The 21,674-nt window shown below is 42.0% G+C and overlaps 1 protein-coding gene across 1 annotated transcript in view; it reads right to left on the bottom strand.

Annotated features, from left to right (window-relative positions):
* kcnq3 (potassium voltage-gated channel, KQT-like subfamily, member 3) overlaps window positions 1–21,674 on the bottom strand; it is an 83,436-nt gene that overhangs the window by 9,552 nt on the left and 52,210 nt on the right. Inside the window, exons 2-9 of the mRNA XM_061255137.1 lie at window positions 4,650–4,740; window positions 4,228–4,354; window positions 3,491–3,663; window positions 2,777–2,950; window positions 2,263–2,373; window positions 1,836–1,931; window positions 1,276–1,374; window positions 131–153 (exon numbers count right to left, since the gene is read on the bottom strand). Of these exons, the coding sequence (XP_061111121.1) occupies window positions 131–153; window positions 1,276–1,374; window positions 1,836–1,931; window positions 2,263–2,373; window positions 2,777–2,950; window positions 3,491–3,663; window positions 4,228–4,354; window positions 4,650–4,740 (894 nt within the window). The remainder of the gene's footprint in view (window positions 1–130; window positions 154–1,275; window positions 1,375–1,835; window positions 1,932–2,262; window positions 2,374–2,776; window positions 2,951–3,490; window positions 3,664–4,227; window positions 4,355–4,649; window positions 4,741–21,674) is intronic.

Here is a 21,674-nt window from a genome sequence, read left to right as displayed (position 1 = left end):
GACAGATTCTCATGTACACTCATAAGTCTCTGACATAGCTCTGTTGAGCTTTGAAAAGACATTACCCACGGCCTTGTGAATCTAAAACGCACTGTGACCCAACTGTATTTCCAAAGGGAAAGTCACGTACCTTGCCATTACTTCCAAATGATCCTTCCTTTAGATGGGAAAGGGGTAAAGAGAAGACATCTGATGAACTTTAATCTATTTCTAAATACACCGATAATGCATTTCTCATATAAAACTCACACTATTGGAACCCTCTAAACCAGTGGTTCTTAACCTTATTGGAGGTACTGAACCATGCAAGCTTCATCAGTGCATTCACCGAACCCTTCGTAATTGGAAAAATAAAATATGATTTCTTCAAAACATAGGTATATATTTTATTAGTGCACAATGGCTATACTGTGTGTGTCTTGACCCCTGCCGAACCCCTGAGACTGTCTCAATGAACCCCTGGGGTTCGATCGAACCCAGGTTAAGAACCACTGTTCTAAACATTACTTGTGCTGTTCTGCACATCTGTTCGTTCAAAAATAAAACTAAAATCAAATATTTTGATCATTCGCATTTTGAAAGTGGACAATGGACAGTGGTTCAGTTCTGCACTACTTTGATTAATGTTCTGAAAGCGAATTAACCCTGATTAATTCACACTGAAACTGGAATGCAAACATATAAATAAGAAATAATTTAACGAGCTGACACCTTTATTACCTTCCAGATATAGTTCTTGATATTGTGCCAGGAATCCAGGTTTCATTGGAAACAAAACCCTCGACTTCAGCTTAATTCATCTCATGCAAACTGAATATAAACAAATGAAGAAATGATAAAACAATAGTAGCAATGCCAAATTATATCACTTGCAAACAAAAGGCCTGCATACGTAGATTAATTAATAATAAAACAATAGATTGTACAAATGCAGGTCTGGCTGTCTGACTGGGATCCAGTTGCTATGGAAACCCAGGCCTTGACATCAGTTAAATTCAGCTCATGCAGAAGAAACATTCAAAAGTAACACAAAGGCATTAATGCAAAATAGAGATACAAACAGCAAATAGAGTGGTTGCAAAAACATGGCAAATGAAGATGGAAAAAGTATTGCATTTGCAAAAACAAACCAAAAACAAAGCAGACACCAGCACTATTAAAGAAGTGGCCAGATTAGATTTGTGTGATGCTCAGTGTATTCCACGAGCAGATGAATAATTGATGAGCTCTGTAGGGCTCACTGTTAAGACCACCTTCTAAAACCACGCTGATTACTTGCCTGAAGCAGGGCAGAGAGATGACGGTCTCGTAGAACCTCCAGGTGGCAACAAGGTCTTCCCTGATTGGGTTGGTGGCATAATATCTCCACGCCGACTGCATGAGGATTATTGAATATTTCAGTTTATCTATCGTCAGTTTTGTTTACACTGTTATCATTTCTAGTGTTATTACAGTAGCATGTAGAAATCATGATTCTGCAGTGGAAATTACAAACGACTTGCTGTACAGTACCATATTATCTTTAATGTTCATTATTTCTGCTGAAATATAAAACCGTGGGTGGTCATTAAGCAATCGCATACGCAAGCCTCTCATTTTTTCCCCATACTGTTCAAACTGAACACAGGATGTTCTCTCTCATCTCATCTGTTCACCTGAGGTTTTTCATCACTATAAAATGTCATTTGACATTTCAGCCTTTCCTTCCTTCTATCATTAATGAACAGAAACACACTGTGACTGCGTCATGAATAGGACCCCATGCATTTGTCAGGTCTGCACAGATCAAGCCGGGTTCACAGAGACGGCAGAAGGAAGGCAGAAGAACTGGTCACCTGGATGAGTCCAGCAGCAGGGTGCCTGCGCTTCTCAAAGTGCTTCTGTCTGTGCTGCTCCTGTACCTTCAGAGCCAGCCCTGAGCCCAAAATTCCCTGAGAAACACACACGCTTTTCACAACCCTTTCGGTATAGCATTACCGAAAAATGGCAACAACATTGACCAGCTCAAGATCTTTTTTTTGATTGTGGTCATACAATCAGTAATTAAAAATGTATAATAGAATAAGCAGTAGCAATAATAACATCATTATAGTATCACCTTGTCTATACCCACACCTATAATCATCTCTATTTATCATGACATTCACAAGAGACCAATCCAGATGAATGTTCACAGCAAATGAACACGGCAGTAAGATGGACTCCATTTTGTCACACCCCGTATCTCAGCCAGCTGAGAAAGACACACGGGTCGTCACTCACTGCAGGCAACGCGAAGAAAGACACGCCTATGAGAGCGAAGGTGCCAGCCAGTAGCCGTCCGGCCCACGTCTTGGGCGTCTTATCCCCGTAGCCAATGGTGGTCAGGGTGATCTGCGGAGCAGGTACAATGCCTTATAATACACAGTCTTACGCCAGTTTATGTTCAATTTAAAAGTGTCTATTTCTCAATGCCATTTAACACTGCTTTGCATTTCCTCAAAATAATATTCACAGGATAGAGCAGAGGTCTGAATCTCAAGTCCAGGAGAGTGTGGGTGTGGGTGTTTGTGGTTTCCTTCCAACTGCAGACAGTTACTGCAAGGCCTCGTGTGGATACTTTAGCCAGTCAGTGACTTAAATTAATCTGTGGTGCTATAGCACACTAAAAACCAGCAGACGCTGCAGCCCACTGGATTTTGACACTCAGAACGGGCACCAGGTGTTGTTTTCCACAGGAATTGAAGGACTGATCAGGTGGAAAGGGAGCCAGCTCTCAGGATGGGCGCTCTCTTACCAGGCCCCACCACAGGGCGTCGGCGTACGTGTCGAAGTCCTGCGGAGTGGGCTGGCCGGTGGGGTTCTCGCCGCCCGGGACCTCCATGGTGACGTCGTCCTTCTCCACAAGGTAGACCAGGAAGGAGGCCAGGATGAGGGACAGGAATCCGATGTACCAGGCAGTGATGAGTTCCTGGAGCAGAGGGGATTTTTCCCTGACCACTCCAAACAGACGACTGTGCCCTAACCAGACTTGTGTACATTTGGCTCAATGCCACCAATTCCTTCCACCCAACTCAACCATTCAAAGGTCTCACAGTGCATCTGTCTCAAGATTTGTCAAGTTCAGTGACAGTGCCATAGTATTAGTATTAACTTTTCCGAGCTGAAAAAAACTGCTCAAGCTAGGTTTTAAAACAGCTAGTAACTGGTTGACCAGTTCAGACCAGCTCCCAGCTCGACATGGTTTGACCAGCTCAGGCTATGTTTTCAAACAGCTGTTAGCCGGTTTACCAGCTACCAGCTCAGACAAGCTACCAACACTAGCTGGTTGACCAGCTCAGACTCAGCAATACCAGCTTATGCCAGCTTGGACAGTTACATATCCAAGTCTCCCTGAGTGAGCTCAAATTCACAAAATAAATGTCCAGTTAAAAGGGAGAGGGAGGGAGTTTTTACCAAGTGGAATGGGGTTGTGGGTGTTGAAAAGCGGGGGAGGGGGGTCGTGCAGTACCTTGCTGTGGGCGTAGATGGCGGACCCCAGCAGCTTCCAGGTGCCTCCCCGGCGGTCCATGCGCAGCATGCGCAGGATCTGCAGGAAGCGCAGGCTCCTGAGGGACGTGGCCAGCACGTTGCCCTGGTTCCTCACCGCCACCACCGGCACGGACGCGATCAGCACGAAGATGTCTGTCAGAGGCAGAAGAGCGGCCGTCACCCCGCGGCCAACTGTGCGGTCGCCCCTTATCACAGCGGGCACTGAGACTCTTATCCAACAGCGTTTATCCTTAAACGGTACTTTCAAATAAAGAGTTGCTTATCCTTCACACAGTTTGGTGAGTTGATTTTGGTGAAAAAAGCCTTCGGAAAAAGATACGGACAAATGTTGATCGCATCTAGACCTGTTTCACCATATCAGACCTCACACTACAGCACTTTCTGTTACGCCTTACCACCATCACACGCTGTACACCTTAGCACACGATGCTATAGTACACGATACAGTATGCCACCACATCTCACTATGCAGCGCACAACACCATATAACAGTACATTTACCTCAATCTTTACAACCTTTCCATCAGTGAAAATATCGTTGCTCTTTGCTGCCTGATACAGAATTCATTTGAAAGTTCATTTACAGCAGCTGCAGGGAGCATATGGACTGAGTGGAGTATGAAGTGAGAACAATGCCAAAATGACACTGCCTTGCGTTGGGGCACTCCGAGCCCGTGTCCTGGTGGACCTACTTGCCTAAAATGCAAAGTGGTTTCCGGGCAAACTTGAGGCGCCCCCTCCATCCTTTGTAACGACAGCAGCACCCAGCAGCCCATATTCTCAGCACAAACTCCGCACCAAAGATGAATATCGTGAAGGTTTCCTACGAGGAAGCAACGAGACACAGAAACAGCCCTTCAACACAGTTTCCACTGACAGGACATGCTTGTTAGGCACAATGAAAACTTTATTGGTATTACATGAATGCTGTCTTGATAACTGCCATGCAATAACACTTTATATGTGACAATTTATGGTTAATAATGGAAATGTCATTGTCAGAGAGGACCAGCAAACTGAATTGATAAAACATTTTTTTTACATATTAAGTGTTATTTCATGGCAGTTATCAAATTTTGACATTTGTTTTATTTTTAAAAATGGAATGGTGAACTTACCAATATTACAAGCCAGTGCGCTGAAACTTTTTCATGTTCCTTAAAAGTGGTTAAGATGGCCAAAATCAAACACCCCAGCACAATCAGAAATCTGCAAAAAACAAAACAATAACCACTGTTACGAAAGCAGTATACTGAAATACTTCTGAATGTTTTCATTTACCAAGATGTAGTGTCACTTAACATAATGAACTCCAATAGTGATGTTATGCAGTATTGATGAATGTGCCCCATGTAAATGTAATTATAGTATAATTTGAACTTGTAAGGGGCATGTTGTTTCACACACTTGCACTTGCTTCATTCTTTCACAAGATGGCACTCAGCCCCTTCTACTCTTCATTTTCAGTCGCAACAACTGGAATCTAGAGATTCTAATAGAGGCTTAAAAGAGTCTTAGAAATATTTGAATTCCATTTTCCTGTGATGTGTAATTTTTCTCAACTTAAAAAAAAAAACGAATTAAGCTTTGAAGTCCTTCCAATATTGAGAGTTCATATATTATGCAGCTATTCATAAAGACTTCAGAACCAGCTATTTGTTCTGAAAAACAGACACAATCTTCGCTTTGTTTTTTCTTTTTCCTTGTTTTGGTAATTAACTAATCGGCACAGTACTGACTGAGATATAAATACACATACTTAAGACTGAAAAACAACAGACCACATACATACAGTACATACAGAGTACATTTGTTGCATATTTATACATTATATTACAATATAGTCATTTAGCAGGAGCTGTTATCCAGAGCGATGTACAACAAAGTGCAAATCATAAGCAGCAAATCATACTATTATACTTTAACAGGACACAATAAACAGCAGGAAATGTACACAGGTATGTAGAATTATGTAATGCCACGGACAAAAATTGGCCTGTAGCTACAGGACAATGTTAACAGTGAATCTAAAAGAAGACTACAGAAAGTTTAAATGAAAGTTCCTTTCGTAGAAGGGGCAGGCAGATGCATTTGTGAAGGCCTACGGCAGGGGACAGTTTTTGACGTGACACTCATGGCAGGGTGAGGAGCCGGAAGCCCTCCCCGCAGTCTGTGCCCAGTGAACCGGTCTGCAGGGCAGGCTGAGGCATCAGTCCACGATGCAGAAAACACCGCGACTGGTGCTCACTGGGGACTGAGGGAGGTGGCCTGTGCCAAACGCAATGCTGTCAGAAAACGGGCACTGGCCCCCATGCCCACGGCACCGTAGAGAAAAAGATTATGAAGCTCTGTGTCTCTAACACATCTCAGGGCTGTGCTGCAACTCAATACCCCCCTATGACATTTAAAACTAAGGCACAAATACTCACAATCTGAGAAGAAAATGCCACGAGGCGAAGTCATGAAAAGTTGACACACCTGCCTCAGTTTGGGATTCATAAATAACGAGATTAACTCAGATCTTGACAACAGACCAGTTATTAAAACTGGATAAGTATAAAACAATAATAACAGTTTGTCATTATTATGTGGCAGACGACGGGCAGAGCTTACATTTGATAAATCATTAGTTAATTACTTTGTTGTCAGCTTAAGTTCAAGTGTCAATATGAAGCTGCCCTTTTAAACTGAAGCCTGGTTTAGCAGGTCAAATATAAACCATTGTGTTACAAAAAGGACATTTATATACTGTAGTGAGCTAGAGGGTAAGCCTATTTTTGGTTTATTTATTGATCCATTAGCCTACATGATGCACTATATACAGCTTGGTATTGCTGAGCTCACCACGGCTTTCTTTCTTCCTAACAATGTTGTTTTTGGCACACCCAATGTTTTGGCTATGTGCCTGATTTGATTCTGTTTTATTCTGATTTCTCAGCCTAAGGCTGGCCTGCTTTACTGACATTGACACTTCTTTGGTCCTGATAATGAGAGACAAAAGTAACAGACTTCAAATGCAAATTCCACATCTAGTGGCAGCTCTACGCCTTTTCTTAGCTTTCTTGTGCCTGAACTAATGATGCTAAGACTCACAGCAGGCCAAGAAACAGCTGAGCAGCCAATAGTCCCAATACATTTCCTCCTCTGAAATAGGAGGACTGTGTATAGAAAGGCCTGTAATTCCTGCACAAGTCACCCAATACAGAGGCAAATGCCCTGAATTTAAAGCTGGGCTTTTTCTGGGCTTAAATATCATATTCATATTATTTTATTTTAAATCCAACATGCTGGAATACAAAGCCAAAGAAACAAGAATTATGTTGCTGTCCAAATACTTTTGCATGTAACGGCATAACCTATGCATGAACACACAGTACATTACATTAGATTTCACACGCATGCACTCACGCACTCACAACACACACACACACACACACACACACACACACACACACACACACACGCACACACACACACATGGAGGAGTCTGTTTACAACTTTATCCCACTAGGTGGAGGCATGGAACAAGCACCACCCAGGCTCCTGAAGCAGGCTGATGAGGCATCTTGACACAGTCAATGCTTCAAACCACAAAGAAAAATCCTACAAATATTCAAAAATCTGTTGACTCCACAGGGAAAGGGAACCCTCTGAGGACAAGTGTAGAAAACTCCAACATCTCGCCTGCTCGGAAGAGACACTCCCTGCTGTGAGTGCTCTTTCACAATTACACACATTACATTGAGCTGCTTACCAGAAAATAAGCTCCTGCTGTTCACATATTATCCTTTTATAAAGCTGGATATTGTATTGAAGCCCATCAGGAAAAGTCTTTTTTTCAAGGGTACATTGACAATGCCACACCTTGGATATAAAAATATAATTTCAGTTGCAGAGTCACAAGGCCTGTTGCCTCACCACTACACTATGTTTTCATCAGATCGATAGAACCAGCATCCCCACATCAGACAGGGTCGTGAAGATGTCTCATTGTTTATAACACAGTGGACCTCATGTAAGAACCACTAGTACGAGCAGACTTGTTCTTAAATCTCTTGTATGAGTGATTCCTCAGGGCTGTGCCGGGGAGGAGCATTTACGAGTGGTCCTGACCTGTCGTACAAATCATGGAAACGCCTTCCATTCATTTTCTATGGAGAGTCTTGCAGTGCAGAACCTCACATCAAACTTTCAAACTAGGCAGATGAAATATGAATGAAGATTCAGTAACTGCATTGCTTATTTCTCGCCTCAGATGTTTTCAGAAATGTATATTAGTGGACTGTTTAGGGGGAATAAAAGTAAGTTTATCAGCGGTCGGTATATTATTACGTTTTGCCAAAAAAACGCAGTCTACCCAATCAGGTACCGACTATGTGAGATGCCCCTTGTTTTTTTTTGTTTTTTTTATTCTCGGATTTTTTCCCTTTTTTCTCCCAATTTGGTAGCCAATCGTACCCCGTCTAATTCAATTAGAGCTAGTATTAGATACACCGCCCACACCCCGTCCTTCGGCGGCTCTACAAGAGCGACACGCCTTCTTCAAGCCGTCACATGCTGGTAACCGTGATTCCGAGGCGCCCAAGGTGCTTTTTGTGCAGCGATCTACTAACCCTGCCAAGTCCCTCCCCCTGGAGCAGCGAGCCAATTATGCTGCTCCATGTGAGCCGGCGAAACTTGGCTTTTGGCAGGACCGAGAATCAAACCCCGGTCCCCGGTGTGCAACTGCAGCAAACTGCAACCACAAGTCTGCTGCATCTTAGCCTGTTGCACCACCGCAGCCCTTGAGATGTGCCTTGTTATTGTTAATCCAACTGACCATAAATCTGATGGAACCTACAGTAACGTATACCATCTTGTATAACATTTACTTCATTTATGAGAGTTAGAAGTGAAAATGTTCTTGCACGAGGCCCAATGTACTTACAGTCTTCCTATGAAAAAAAAAACATTGAACCCACTGTTCACATATTGGTCTTCTGAAGGTCACTAACTGGTGTGTGCTTTGAGTATACAAATAAACCCTTTCCTTGGGATTCATTGTCATGAAAGCATACATGCTAAACAACAACATACCGGTAATTCAACGTATATCCCGACATGAGCCCCAAGTAAAAATCTATATGAATGCCTATGTCCACGATTGGTGTTCAAAGAACTGGGCATTCCAAATTAGGAGAAAAAAACATGCATAAGAATTTGTTTTAAAAAAACAACAACCATCTTGTCTTCAACCAAATTGAAAGCGTATGACCTTCTGTACAAAGTGTCCTGTGATGTGCCTATTGTGGAGGCTCGTGATAGTAGCTGTCGCTGTGAGTGTTTTCCATAAAGGATGCCGTTGCAGTGAGGGTGTACAGCAGAACAGCTGCTTCTCAGCAGGAGTGTTTCAGATGAAGGGCTGTGCAGAGTCACACTGCAGGACACAGGGCACGTGTTCAGACGATGCCTCTGCATCGGTGTCCCTGGATCACAACCCGTTAAGCCCCTCCCCCAATTACCCCACCAGCCCCTCGTCTCCGAAGCGTTATCGGCCGAGGGCAGATGGCTCCCTCGCACGTTTCCTCACCGTTTTGTCACCCCCGTTGGCAGCGGAGGCTGTGTGAGATGGACGGTGGAGCGGGAGACGGTTTGTCACCGTTCTGACACGAGACGCACGCCACCGCAGACCCCCGCTGTCCCGACTCCCTGGCTCACTACCACCATTTACACTCAGTGAGCACTTTAATAGGTATGTATTAGAGGTTTGAAGCATTGTGTTTTCAGAGATGCTCTTCCGCATACCACAGTTGTACCGTGTGGATATTTGCATTGGTTTATTACTGTCACCTTCCTGTCAGCTTCGATCAGTCTGGCCATTCTCTTCTGACCTCTCTAATTAACAACACGTTTCTGCCCGCAGAACTGCGGATGTTTTTTGTTTTTCACACCATTCTCTGTGAACTCTAGACTCTCTGGCACAAACAATCATTCCACGGTTAAAGTCACTTAGATCACATTCCTTCCCCATTCTGACATTTGGTCTGAAAAACGGCTGAACCTCTTGACCACGTATGCATGCTTTTATGCATTTAGTTGCTGCCACATGATTGCTGATTAAGTATTTACATTAACAAGCCGGGGTACAGGTCTACCTAATAAAGTGATCACTAAGTATATAAGTTCATGGCCAGGCTACTCAAACTGAGAGTTTGGGGGTTGGGGGGCACAGTCATTCAGAAAAACTCTGCTTAGGGTCATTAAATGGTGTTGAATCTTGACTACCACACCCATGCACCTCATCTATTGAGTTTATGCCCTGGAAGCCTGGACACCAATTTTGGGGTGTCCCGCCAATCACACAGTCAGAAACCACATCCGTGTTCACATGCACTTTTCCATTGCACATATTATGGCATAAGCTTCATCATGGGTGTAATGGTAGGAGACCAATCAGCCACAGCCACAAACAGCCACAGCCACAACCAGCCACAACGGGCGGGTGGCTTTCCCAGAGTAACGGAAATGCTGAAATACTGACATTCATGCAGCCACCTCACACCCCATAGGACATAATTACAGAGGAGCCCACTGCGCAGGGAGGGAAGGGGGCAGAGAGCAGAGATTAATCCTGAGGTAGACAGACATGCTCTTCCCCAACCCAGACTTCCCAGCGTTAGAGGAACATTCCCATCTGTGCATGCATCAGAGTGTGAGAATTTGAGTTGTGGGCTGTAGCGCTGTATATAATGTACAGTTTCATTTCATTTCATTACATTAATGGCATTTGGCAGACGCTCTTATCCAGAGCGACGTACAACAAAAGTTTCAAAGTCTGAAAAGTATCTGCACTTATAGGAAGCAAACATTTGAAACCGAAATGACTCCTGAAAACCAAGCTCCACAAAACAAATCCAAACCTAGCAGCTGAGCCCAACCCCACCACTTGCATCCCACCCCATCCTATTTTAAACTTGTACTATTTATCTCCTATTCTTATCTTTATCCTAGCTTGTATTAAAATTATTTCAATTGTTATACAGTACATTACATTACACTTTGTTGTACGTCGCTCTGGATAAGAGCGTCTGCTAAATGCCACGTAATGTAATAATGTAATGTAACATGGAAAATAATTAAAAAAATGGCCCAGTCTCTTTCTCAAACAAAAGGTACAAAATGAATTTGAGTACAAAAATACATTTCTTTGTATAACAACAGCACATTTCTGAAAGCAGTCAAGAAAAGATTCAGTCGTGTCTGCCTGTCTTCTTAGTCATGGGCCACCACTGATTAAAAATAAACGCCCTGTAAGTATACACTGTAGCACATTCCCAGACACAGAAGTACGGTATTCACTGGCATAGAAACATGTTAAAACAAATGTTTCTACAGGCTTGCTTAATGTCTCTCAGGAAACATGTTGATCCACGGAGACTGTACAGCGAGCCGGCAAACTGAGATGCTTAATTTTTTAATGTTCAACACTTTCAATAAATGCCGGGCAGTAAATAATTCATGAAGTTGTTGTGCTGCCATTATGCAAAGACACTGCATCTAATAAGCTTCCGAGCGGAACACCAAAACATCATAAATATTTCACGGCGTCACAGCAGATCGCTGAGCGCAAGGTAATTTTACACAGCTAACTTCCGGCGACCGTTGACGGAGAAGGACAACCCCGCAGCTGTAATTACCCGTCTGCGTTGGCCCCGAGTCTGCGGACTGCTCCACACACTCACGCTGATTGGCAGACATCAGCTGCTCTTTCTGAGGACAGCTCAGGGTATGCGGGAGAAATGCGTAAACATACTGAAAGCCCTTATAGCTCAATCAAAGACTACCTCGCGACACTCCTTGGCAGCGGATTTGTACTGAAGATGAAGGGTCAGCGGATTGCATGGAAGGGGGTCACGAGGGAGAGGAGCCCTTGAGTCTGGATGTATAATTCACTTTCTCCACTGATGGACAGAATCAAAGGGTCAGTCGGGATGTGAGAGTTCCATCAAGAGGACACATCAAAAGCATAGGGGATGGAAAGCATCCGCACTCAATATAAAAGACCTTCAGTAGACCTCCACAGTATAAGCCAAGAAGCCAAGAAATGGACTACTCTATTTATGGAAAAACAACAGGGTGGGGTGAAATCCAGAAAACAACCTTAATTATTACAGGCACCACCCTAGTTCTGCTGATATGTGTACCACAAACAAAAATGGACATTTCAATTGATTAAGTCTAACTGCAGTAGTTGCTAAATTGATCCCATAATAAAAAAACAGCTATTTAAGAATTTATTAGTTTGAATTACCTTCAATATCCAGATCAACTGGAGTAAGCTGAAGTACTACAAACCATTCATACAGTAAATCACCAAATTTGAATGAGACTTTTCCTCAGCCCATCCTATACGGTAGCCCATTTGTGTTCATGCCTAGGGTACCCATGCTATTGATGCTTCTGCAACAGGTTTCAATAAAGTTTCTCTAACCCATCCTTGGATGCAACAACACAAGTGAAGAAATAGCTCTGAATCAACCAGTGTTCAGAAATAAGTCTGGCACAATCCATATTCAGAAATAAGTAACACTAATCATTGGTTCAGTGATTTTCCACAAGGTCACAGTTGAATCCTGACTGTATCAGAGCAGTCCACCATGGGGAACACACATTGACCGGTAGGCTCACTCAGGGGACAGGCAGGATTCCAGTTTCTGGGGTTTCCCTGGCGATTCCTCACTTCAACTGAGCTTGTTTTAGCTGTGTAGTAAACACAGTTCTCCAACACAGTGACTGCTGTTAGGTTTCGTGTTTTTCATGTTTTGCATTCTGCCTATGACAGAGGTGTCCAATCTTATCCTAAAAGGGCCAACGTGGGTGCAGGTTTTTGTTTTAACCCAGCAGCAACACACCTGATTATACTAATGAACTAATCCTGTTCTTTAATCAAGACCTTGATGAGTAGAATCAGCTGTCTTAGTCCTGTGCTAAAACAACAATCTGCATACACACCAGCCCTTTCTGGATAAGACTGGACACCCCTGGCCTATGATGTTAGCGTTTTCGTGTTTTTGTCACCTCCGTGCACCCCGTAGTCTCCCTGTCACTTCATTCATTCGTTTCACCTGTTTCACTTCCTGATTGTTTGCCCTCCTGATTCCCGTTCCCTTTCGTTACCTGTGTATAGGTAAAACCCTTGTTTGTGCAGTTAGTTGCCAGATGTGTTTATTCCATACTCTCCAGCGTTTTCGTATTGATACCTGTTTTGAACTGTTTTGTCCCCGACCATCGAGTTTAGCTTATTCCTTCTGTCTTGTTCTGACTCGTAGTTTTTCGACCTGTTTCTGTTTATCGACTTCCGTTTCCGGATTGTGTTTCTGTTTAATTAGCCCGTTTGTTTTCGACCCATTGCCTGTGACCGCAACTATTCTTTGGATTATCCTCAATACATCTGTTTGCTGGAGACCTGACCCTTTGCCCGGACTATCGCTTACGAACTGCCTTATCTCTGCTATAACTGTTTGCTGGCTATTGACCCTCGCTGTACCAACCTACCCTGAGAAAATAAAGACCTTATTTTCTAAAGAACTTACGTTGTGGTCTCGCTATTGGATCCCCCATTCCGAGTGCCTGCCAGATTGCATAGCTCAGTCTGGGGGCAACACCAACTGGCAGCACCCTGTATTCAAAAGCGTGAACAATGTGTATTTAGAAATAAGCTTGAATAACCCATATACAGAAATAACCCTGAAGTTATACAACATTCAGAAATAATACTGAAACCACCCATATTCGTGCAGAGTTTTCAATTTGAAAAAATTCCCCACATTTCCATGGTTGCCTAGTAACAGCCCTCAACTTGCAGTCGATTATTACACAGAGGCATCCACACGTTGACACACTTCTGCTGATGCATTCTCATGATGGATGTACAGTCAGAGGGTTGGAGCAGCAGGGCAAAATGGGATTACTTCTGTAAAGTACATCTCCCAGAACTCTTTACATCATCATTATCACTGTGACCCAGTCACTCGCCTATCAAGCAGAAATGTTAGTCACTCAAAAAAATTGCCATGGTGACAGATGCACAACTTCACATCCATAATTCCCCCCTCCGCCTCTTAATCCAAATAATAACATGCACAATCCTAATATTTATATATCAGACTTAATACTTTCCATATGTGTGCTTTCACACTCAGATACTACCCAAACAACTTAGTGAGTGCAACAACTACATCCAGAACTTAAGAGATAGCTATCAGGGGGAAATATCTTCCGAAAATGTTTAACCAAGCTACTTGGCTGGTTAAATTTCAGAAAGATGGAAATAATGACGTACTAGAACATAGCTTGGCAGAAAGGCAATGGGAATGTGCTACAGTGTATACTTACAGGGTGTTTATTTTTAATCAGTGGTGGCCCATGACTAAGAAGACAGAGAGACAGACACGACTGAATCTTTGCTTGACTGCTTTCAGAAATTTGCTGTTGTTATACAAAGAAATTTATTTTAGCACTCAAATTCATTTTGTACCATTTTCACCAATGCTCTCCTGAGTTAATGCAAACTTGACTCTTCATGGCTGCAAGAAGAAGGCCCTCTTGGTGATTTGCTTGAAGGTGTTTGAACTGCATGGTTTAGGACGCATCTCCAAAAACTAAAAAATCGGCCTGTGTTCCACTAAATTCCACATGAAGCAGACTGCTGTTTCCATGGCAATAAGAGTCTCGGTTTACATTTGGAGATTCACAATGCTTCGGTATTCAGTTAAAACTCTAATTGCAACCTATTTTGACATAAATAAACGAAAATCCTCGAGGAGCGCCATACATTTGGTGAACGTTGCCGGAGAAAGGTTTTCTGGCTTTTTCCATACAGGAATGCACTACGCTCATTAATTATGTATCATGTGTCAGCCGTTAATGTATGGCTGGCCATATAATCAGATGCAACAGGGACCCATTTGATTAGACATACTGTGGGCAAACTCATTTGGAGAAAGAATACATGATTGACTGCTAGCGTGTTTACTGTATGTCCAAGGGTAAAAAGAAAGGTGCCATATTTATATAGGCATTGTAAATGCTTACCACTCCATCTGTCCTTCCAACACTCTTTTTCACTCTATACACTTTGATGTACATCGCTCTGGATAAGAGCGTCTGCCAAATGCCTATAATATAGTGTAACATTAAAATGTAATATAATATTCCCTACTCCACCTCTATTCCACATTGTTCTTCCTCATAATTCTCCCTTTCCCTCTGTCAGCCAAACACACCTGTAACATGAACATGCACTCCCAATTCCAATGGGTTTTGTAATAGAAAAACTGAATGATTCTTCTGACATAACTAGTCTAGCTCACATGGGTCCATTCTTTTATAATCAGGAAACACCAGATGAGTAATGAGGAGAAAATCAGGTGATGCTATCACCATAATTTCCTTTAAATTAAATGCCTAATAATGCAATCATGAGCCAATCTCCATACCTCTTTCATATCAAATATTACAGCAACTTCATTAAAATTGGGGGATGCCATTATCTGTGGTGATTATGATTTGATTCCTTATTACCTTGTTACAGTACATTTTCTTTACAGCTGTCATTTTATTGTGATTCTTCAGTAGTACCCTTCTCCAGGGTATTTGTGTGGAAAAATAAATTAATTGAGGATTAGTGACATGCCCCTCATAGTCTGTTCCACTTTAGTTCCATATCAAAATACATGCATAATTGCAATCAAAAATGATTAAACTAAATTAGGTGTCAAGTACAGGACAGCAGATAGGTATTTTGAAAAGCTTTCCAGAAAATACTGTGACAATATTATTTTCAGCCTACAGATCAGCATGTATAAAGAAACAATAGCTAGGGCTCAGAGATGTCTTAGTCACCTTTTCTAACTATACAACTCTGACCTCTGCAAATGCCCTAAAGCCAGAAGTGGCAAAGTGGCAAGTGGCAACCATTTTCTACAACATAATGGAAAGCTACGATGCTTCTTATGACAATCATCGCATGCATGGCTGGTGCGGGAGAGTTACTACTTATGGCCACTTCTACACTTCTACCTCCAGAAAGAAGCTTCAGACATTTTTACTCTATCTTAATCTATCAGTCCCAACAATCTGTATATGAAAAACAGCAGTAATTAAAACCACCTTGCTCATCACATGTAGATCAGATGGCACTATTGGTGCACACAAGGTCTTTATCAACACAGGAAACATGACGAGTCACTCTATACATACAAGATGTGCCAACATACTAACAACTTGATTCATCCTGACCATAAAATTAGGTGACTAATGTATGATACAAAGGGGAATAGCTCATTCTGTAACATATTCAACATTTCAACACAAATATTGCAATGCCTTTAACATAACTTGAGCTTGAGTCTGTGCTACATGCAGTTGTGCCACACAAAGCTTGATTATGCATAGGAATACTAATACTACTAATAATAATAATTTGTTAGTTAGCTGAAATCATCAAATCACAAAACCCCAAGTGCAGCCATCACCATACTGTATTTCTTACACATGGCACTTTTGGAGGGATTATTTTTTAAAGACCAAAGGAAAAATATCACCTAAACACTGTGACCAGGATTCCCCTTCAGTCACATTCAATTTTGCTTTGTGTTAGCAGAACTAATGAGGCTTGCAATCCAATTTTCAGGATCCCTAAAAGGGGGCCACGTTGTTTTTATACGTGTTAGGAAATGGCCCGTTTATGGGCAGAGGAGTGTGTATCGACCTGCTACATCAGAGGAAAAATGTTTCCATCCCCACTTCACACACAAAGAGCAAAACAGAACACCGTCCAGGGACAGACTTGGATTTACTGAAAACCGAAGACTGCAGTTTGGAGAAGCAGGATCGTTCGCAAACCGTCTCGGTCGCAGATGTTTTTCTTGCCGGCATCACTATCGGATCGGTGCAAAAAGAGTGAGAAAAGTGAGAAAGTGACAGAAGAACTGCCTGCTGTGCTTTGAAATAAGTGAGTCTATAAAAAGAATCCATTCAGCATTCACTTTCAGTCAAATGAACAGGTGCCACAATTGAACCAATGTCTTGCTCAGATACAGTTAGGGGGAGCAGGGTCCCAATAACATAGGAAAGGATGTTCACATCTGAAAGTGATTTAGGTAAGACCTGAATATGACAATTAAGAGTGGTTTGGCATTGCAAAGCTATCTGTACTACCTTCACTGCTCATTTCTCTGCCATTTGACACACAAAGCGCAGCCATGGCGAATGCAAGCCATTCCTGGGATTTATAAAGTGACTTTGAGTGACAACTCATAACTTCAGCGAGGCGAAAAAAACCCACTAGCACATAAACTGCTCCAAATCAATAAATGGAAGACGCATTTTTCCATGGCTAAAATAGGATTGCTACAGAGAGGACTTGTTTTATGAGGTCCATAAGTCACTGGCAGTTTCACGTGGTGGGGAGGGGGGGTCACGTGACAGCAGAAATCCAGGCAGTTGTGTCCATCTCCCTCCGCACAAGCCAGCGCATTAGCAATGTGCTTCTGGGCCTTCCTGTTTGTGAAGCTTGGGCACGCTGCATGAACACAGAGGCTTCAGGGGAGACGGATGTGTGCACATTTGTAATGGGTGCGTTTAGTCAGCCTTCCTCTGCATGTGTTGGCTGATATTCCTCTCAGGCCCAACAGTTAAGCTCTGCACACCGACATGGTTCACCTACGACATTCAGAAACTGTGGGACTAAAAAAGAAGGAAAGGATTATGATAACAGTGCCCTAAAGAAAACTTTCCCATTTCAATTCCATAGGATCCACATGATTTCCAAGTTCCAGGCCTTATATATCACCTTTATGCTGCTTCTTAAGTTTTACATGCATCCTTGCATGAGGACAACAGTTATATCTGTATTCCATAACATAACAGCTTTTGATACATTTGACTGCAGGCACATTTACAGCATTTGCTTTTTACAGTATTTTTCTGGCATGCTCTAATCAGGTTACGATACAAATGTAGCTTGCTGTGTAACTTAATGTGAGCACAGGAATAATGCGAGCCTCTTCCAGGAGAGGGATAAGTGGGTGGACAGAACAGCCATCAGCGTCCACAGCACTCAGGCTACGGGGGGACATTTTCCACATCTCCCCAAAACCTGCCGCATGTGCACTGGTATTGGAGCGGAGGGGGTGGGGTATGATATTACACCAATCTCTGCTCTTACGTTTGCACAGCAGTGCCTTGTGCTTCAAGGCATCTGAGGGTTGAAGCTGACCTCCATCAGACGAAATTGACAAAGCACAGCTATTGTCTGCTCTCATCAAAGCCTACAGTACCTGCAGTTTGTTCTCTCTGTCTCTCTTTCTCTCTCCATCTCTGTCTATCGGTAGCTCTTTCCCCGATGCTGCACTTCTGTCACAAGAAGTGCTCTGCATCATTTATCACCATTATCCAGCCATATATCATCAGTATTTCCCATCGTATACAGTATGCAGTGTTTACGCATGTTATCGGGCTTTCAAGCAAAACCATGCTTGACCAATGATTGGTTATGGTATTTGTTTGGAATCAATCGTTGGTTGTGTTATTATTTTTGTGTGCTAAAAGGTTTTTGTGAGTGCTAAAGGTTTTGGTGAATCAGGCCTGTAGTGTCTCATGTGTTTTCAGATCTACACCCCCCAGGGCCTGGACTACACTGCTGTCCAATATTCTTCTGACCCAAAAGCGTCAAAATCGCATTTCCACCAACAGGCCACCATAAAAGGCTCATACCAGGCTGTGAAATACAATCTAGAGGGTAGCCATAACACCCCCATAACAGGAGAGGAGTGATAACTGGCTATGCTGAAAGGCCTGTGAGAACTACGACTGAGAATAGGAGCACTCAAGTGGGAATGAGTCTTCATGTTTCCTTAGTGAGATTCACCAGTGTGGCTGAACCCTGCGGAGGGTAGAAAAATGGAGGATGATAGATGGGTTTTTGTTCATTTGTGTTCCATTTCCTCCAGCTGCGCTGTTAAACGCTGTGAAACTGCAAGACAAGGACAGCACTTCTGCAATTTCACCCGAACACCTTCATATTACACTGGTGAAGACGTGTGGACAGTGTTCCCTCGAAGCTTGTGTATATAAAGCCATGGAAAGCAGTCATAAAAATCTCACACTGAAAATAAATAAATAAATACAATCTGCACAATCTACCTTGCAAAGTAACATATTGTATGTACTAACCGACCTTTGGCTGGTCAGTAACAGCCAATGGCTTAGGGGAAACTATAATTTATCATAAACACTTGGGCATAAACAGTGAAATATGAGATTTCAAATGAGGGATAAACATATCACAATAGACTGCTTGAACTGCGATGACTAGTATTTATTCAAATTGATGTTCAGTTAAATTGATTGGCTTTTCATGTGCAATTTGCTCAATGAAAGCATTTTGGATTTTTTTTTATTATTATTATTATTATTATTATTTTTCTCTTTTTTTAAAAAAATTTTTTTATTCAGTGGGCATAGGATATTCATGGTCTGGGCTCTATGTTAGCAGTGTACCTAAAGCAGAAAGACATTAGAACTGTGCAGACTTCAATATTTGTTTATGCATTGCAAGACATATTGTCATTACAATATTTAACGTTATTGCATATTTTCCTCATATTGTGCAGCCCTAATTTCAGCTCAATACTGTAACTTCTCAAGCAACTCTCATAAGATACTGCTTACTGTGCATTCTTCAGTAGCATGATTAACCATGATTAAGCATGATTGCATGGGAATCCCATAGAAGTGCTCCATCTACAGTATGTAACATCAGCTCCTCGTATATCTTCATAATTATCGTTGTATTTCAACTTAATTTAAAACAAACCTTGTGAAAATACACCTCTAAAGGATCTACTGCACTGATCACCAGACTCTGGATCAAAAAATGCATTCCTTTACATGATGTTCTGCTATCTCCAAAACACATTATGCAGACGTATGTCTTTGGCCCTGAGGCCATAACAAATGACTATCCTCTGAAGGCCAAAGTGGCCTTGCCTTAAGAACCGCTCATTTCCAGGCCTTGTGCATAAAGCCAGGGATAAGGGTTCCAGAACATAACCATATCTTCTCAGAAACCACTCTAATCTAAACAAATATAAAAAAGCTGAAGGTAGAATATATGTAATCAGGGGTGCCACACCCCCCAGCCCCACCCCGATTCTCTATTCAAGTCAACTGAACTTACCACCACCCCATCCCTTATTCGATTCTAGTCCTATTACTATTCGTAGGTGAAAACCTAAAACAATAACACAATGCTTTAAATTGCCAACACACTCTAAAAGGCTATTGGTAATGTAAGCAACTTACTAACACTGACATGCACACACGATGGCTGTCTTTGAGGAGAACAAATTATTTTGAGTGGTACATCTGCAATTGCAAGCATATTCTTTCCATGATATTTTGAAACCAAAACAAACATGGAACCTATACAGCTTGTGACAATTGTACTGGAATTACCTATTTTTAGCGCTCCAGGAAACACATTTATTCAGCTCACTATCAGTTGGCTCTTGTCTTTACTTTCATACCTAAAGATATGGCAACTGCTTTACACCATATTATTATTATTATTATTATTATTATTATTATTATTAGTAGTATTATTATTATTATTATTATAATATACAGAATAATAGTTATTGGTCATTCATAGTGGCGGCACGGATGGTGCAGTGGGTAGCAAGGAGTAAGGACAGCAAGGAGGTCCTGGGTTCGAATCCCCGTCGGCCGGGGCCTCTCTGTGCGGAGTTTGCATGTTCTCCCCGTGTCTGCGTGGGTTTCCTCCGGGTACTCCGGTTTCCTCCCACAGTCCAAAGACATGCACGTTAGGCTGATTGGAGAGTCTAAATTGCCCATAGGTATGAGTGTGTGAGTGAATGGTGTGTGTGCCCTGCGATAGACTGGCGACCTGTCCAGGGTGTATTCCTGCCTTTCGCCCAATGTATGCTGGGATAGGCTCCAGCCCCCCTGCGACCCTGATCAGGATAAGCGGGTTCAGATAATAGATGGATGGATGGATGGTCATTCATAGTTAGTCAAACCTTAAACCATTGAAAATACATGCAATTCTATTTCTTTGTTTCAGTTAAAACAGTTGGAGCTCAGCTCAGGAAGTCCAGGATGAAGCGTTAATAACATATTTTTAATCATTGATAAAAAAAGTTGACCCTGTAGTTTAGCCAGTACTCCAAAAAATGCATTTTATCCAGTAAAAATGCATTGGAAGATTACTTTGAAGCATATTGACTTCTGCATTGGCAAGTCATCATTCTTAAGCAAGAACAAACATAAGTCTTGGGACTTGGGAATTCTGTAAGCAAAACTCAAAACAAATTAAATTATTCTTTTTGGAGGATCAATATTAATTCATTTCAATTACTTTACTTTTTAGGTGTACTAGAAAGATAAAAGGGGCAGGAAATTATCAAGATGTATCCTGAAAAATGCAATCTCTACAAAATTGTTCAGCAGGCTATAGAATATACAGTTGGATAACCTGTCAGCACTTCATTGTAAGCACTTAGCTCCCACAAAAAACAAACTCATAGAGTTCATTATAATCTCTTAGATTGATACAATTGCTCTCATTCCCTCTTGCTAAATATTTTGATTTTGTTAATTTAATTGCTTGAAATTGCATGTGATTTTTGCCACATGAAATGAATATCCAGACTGCTCAAACTAATATTGTTCTGGTACATTTTTCTTGGGTGTTTCAGGACAGACGCGCACGCACACACACACACACACACACACACACACACACACACACTATAATGCATATTCTTTGGCCTTAAATTACCTGAGGTTTTTCTGGGGAACTAGAGCATGCCCAGTGGAGTCTGCCAGTGCTTCACATTGGCACACAGCCTGAAGTGCATTATTTAATGGATATCAGATCTCAAGACTACTGCACATTATGTGTCCGATTTCTGAATGCTCACCGTGCACAGAAGAGATCTGAAATGGCAAAATAGAGAAAAAAGCTTTTTCTCAAAGGGTTTACATCAAATTTAATATCAAATACATTGAATTTTCATGAAAAAAAATGTTTCCATGAAAATTGAAATCTCTTTCATAACAAAGTACATTTAGGAAGA

This window comes from Conger conger, chromosome 9 (assembly GCF_963514075.1).
Source record: "Conger conger chromosome 9, fConCon1.1, whole genome shotgun sequence".
NCBI classification, from domain to species: Eukaryota; Metazoa; Chordata; class Actinopteri; order Anguilliformes; family Congridae; genus Conger; species Conger conger.
The sequence above is the reverse complement of the archived record's forward strand: the minus strand, read 5'-3'. Positions and strand labels throughout refer to the sequence as shown.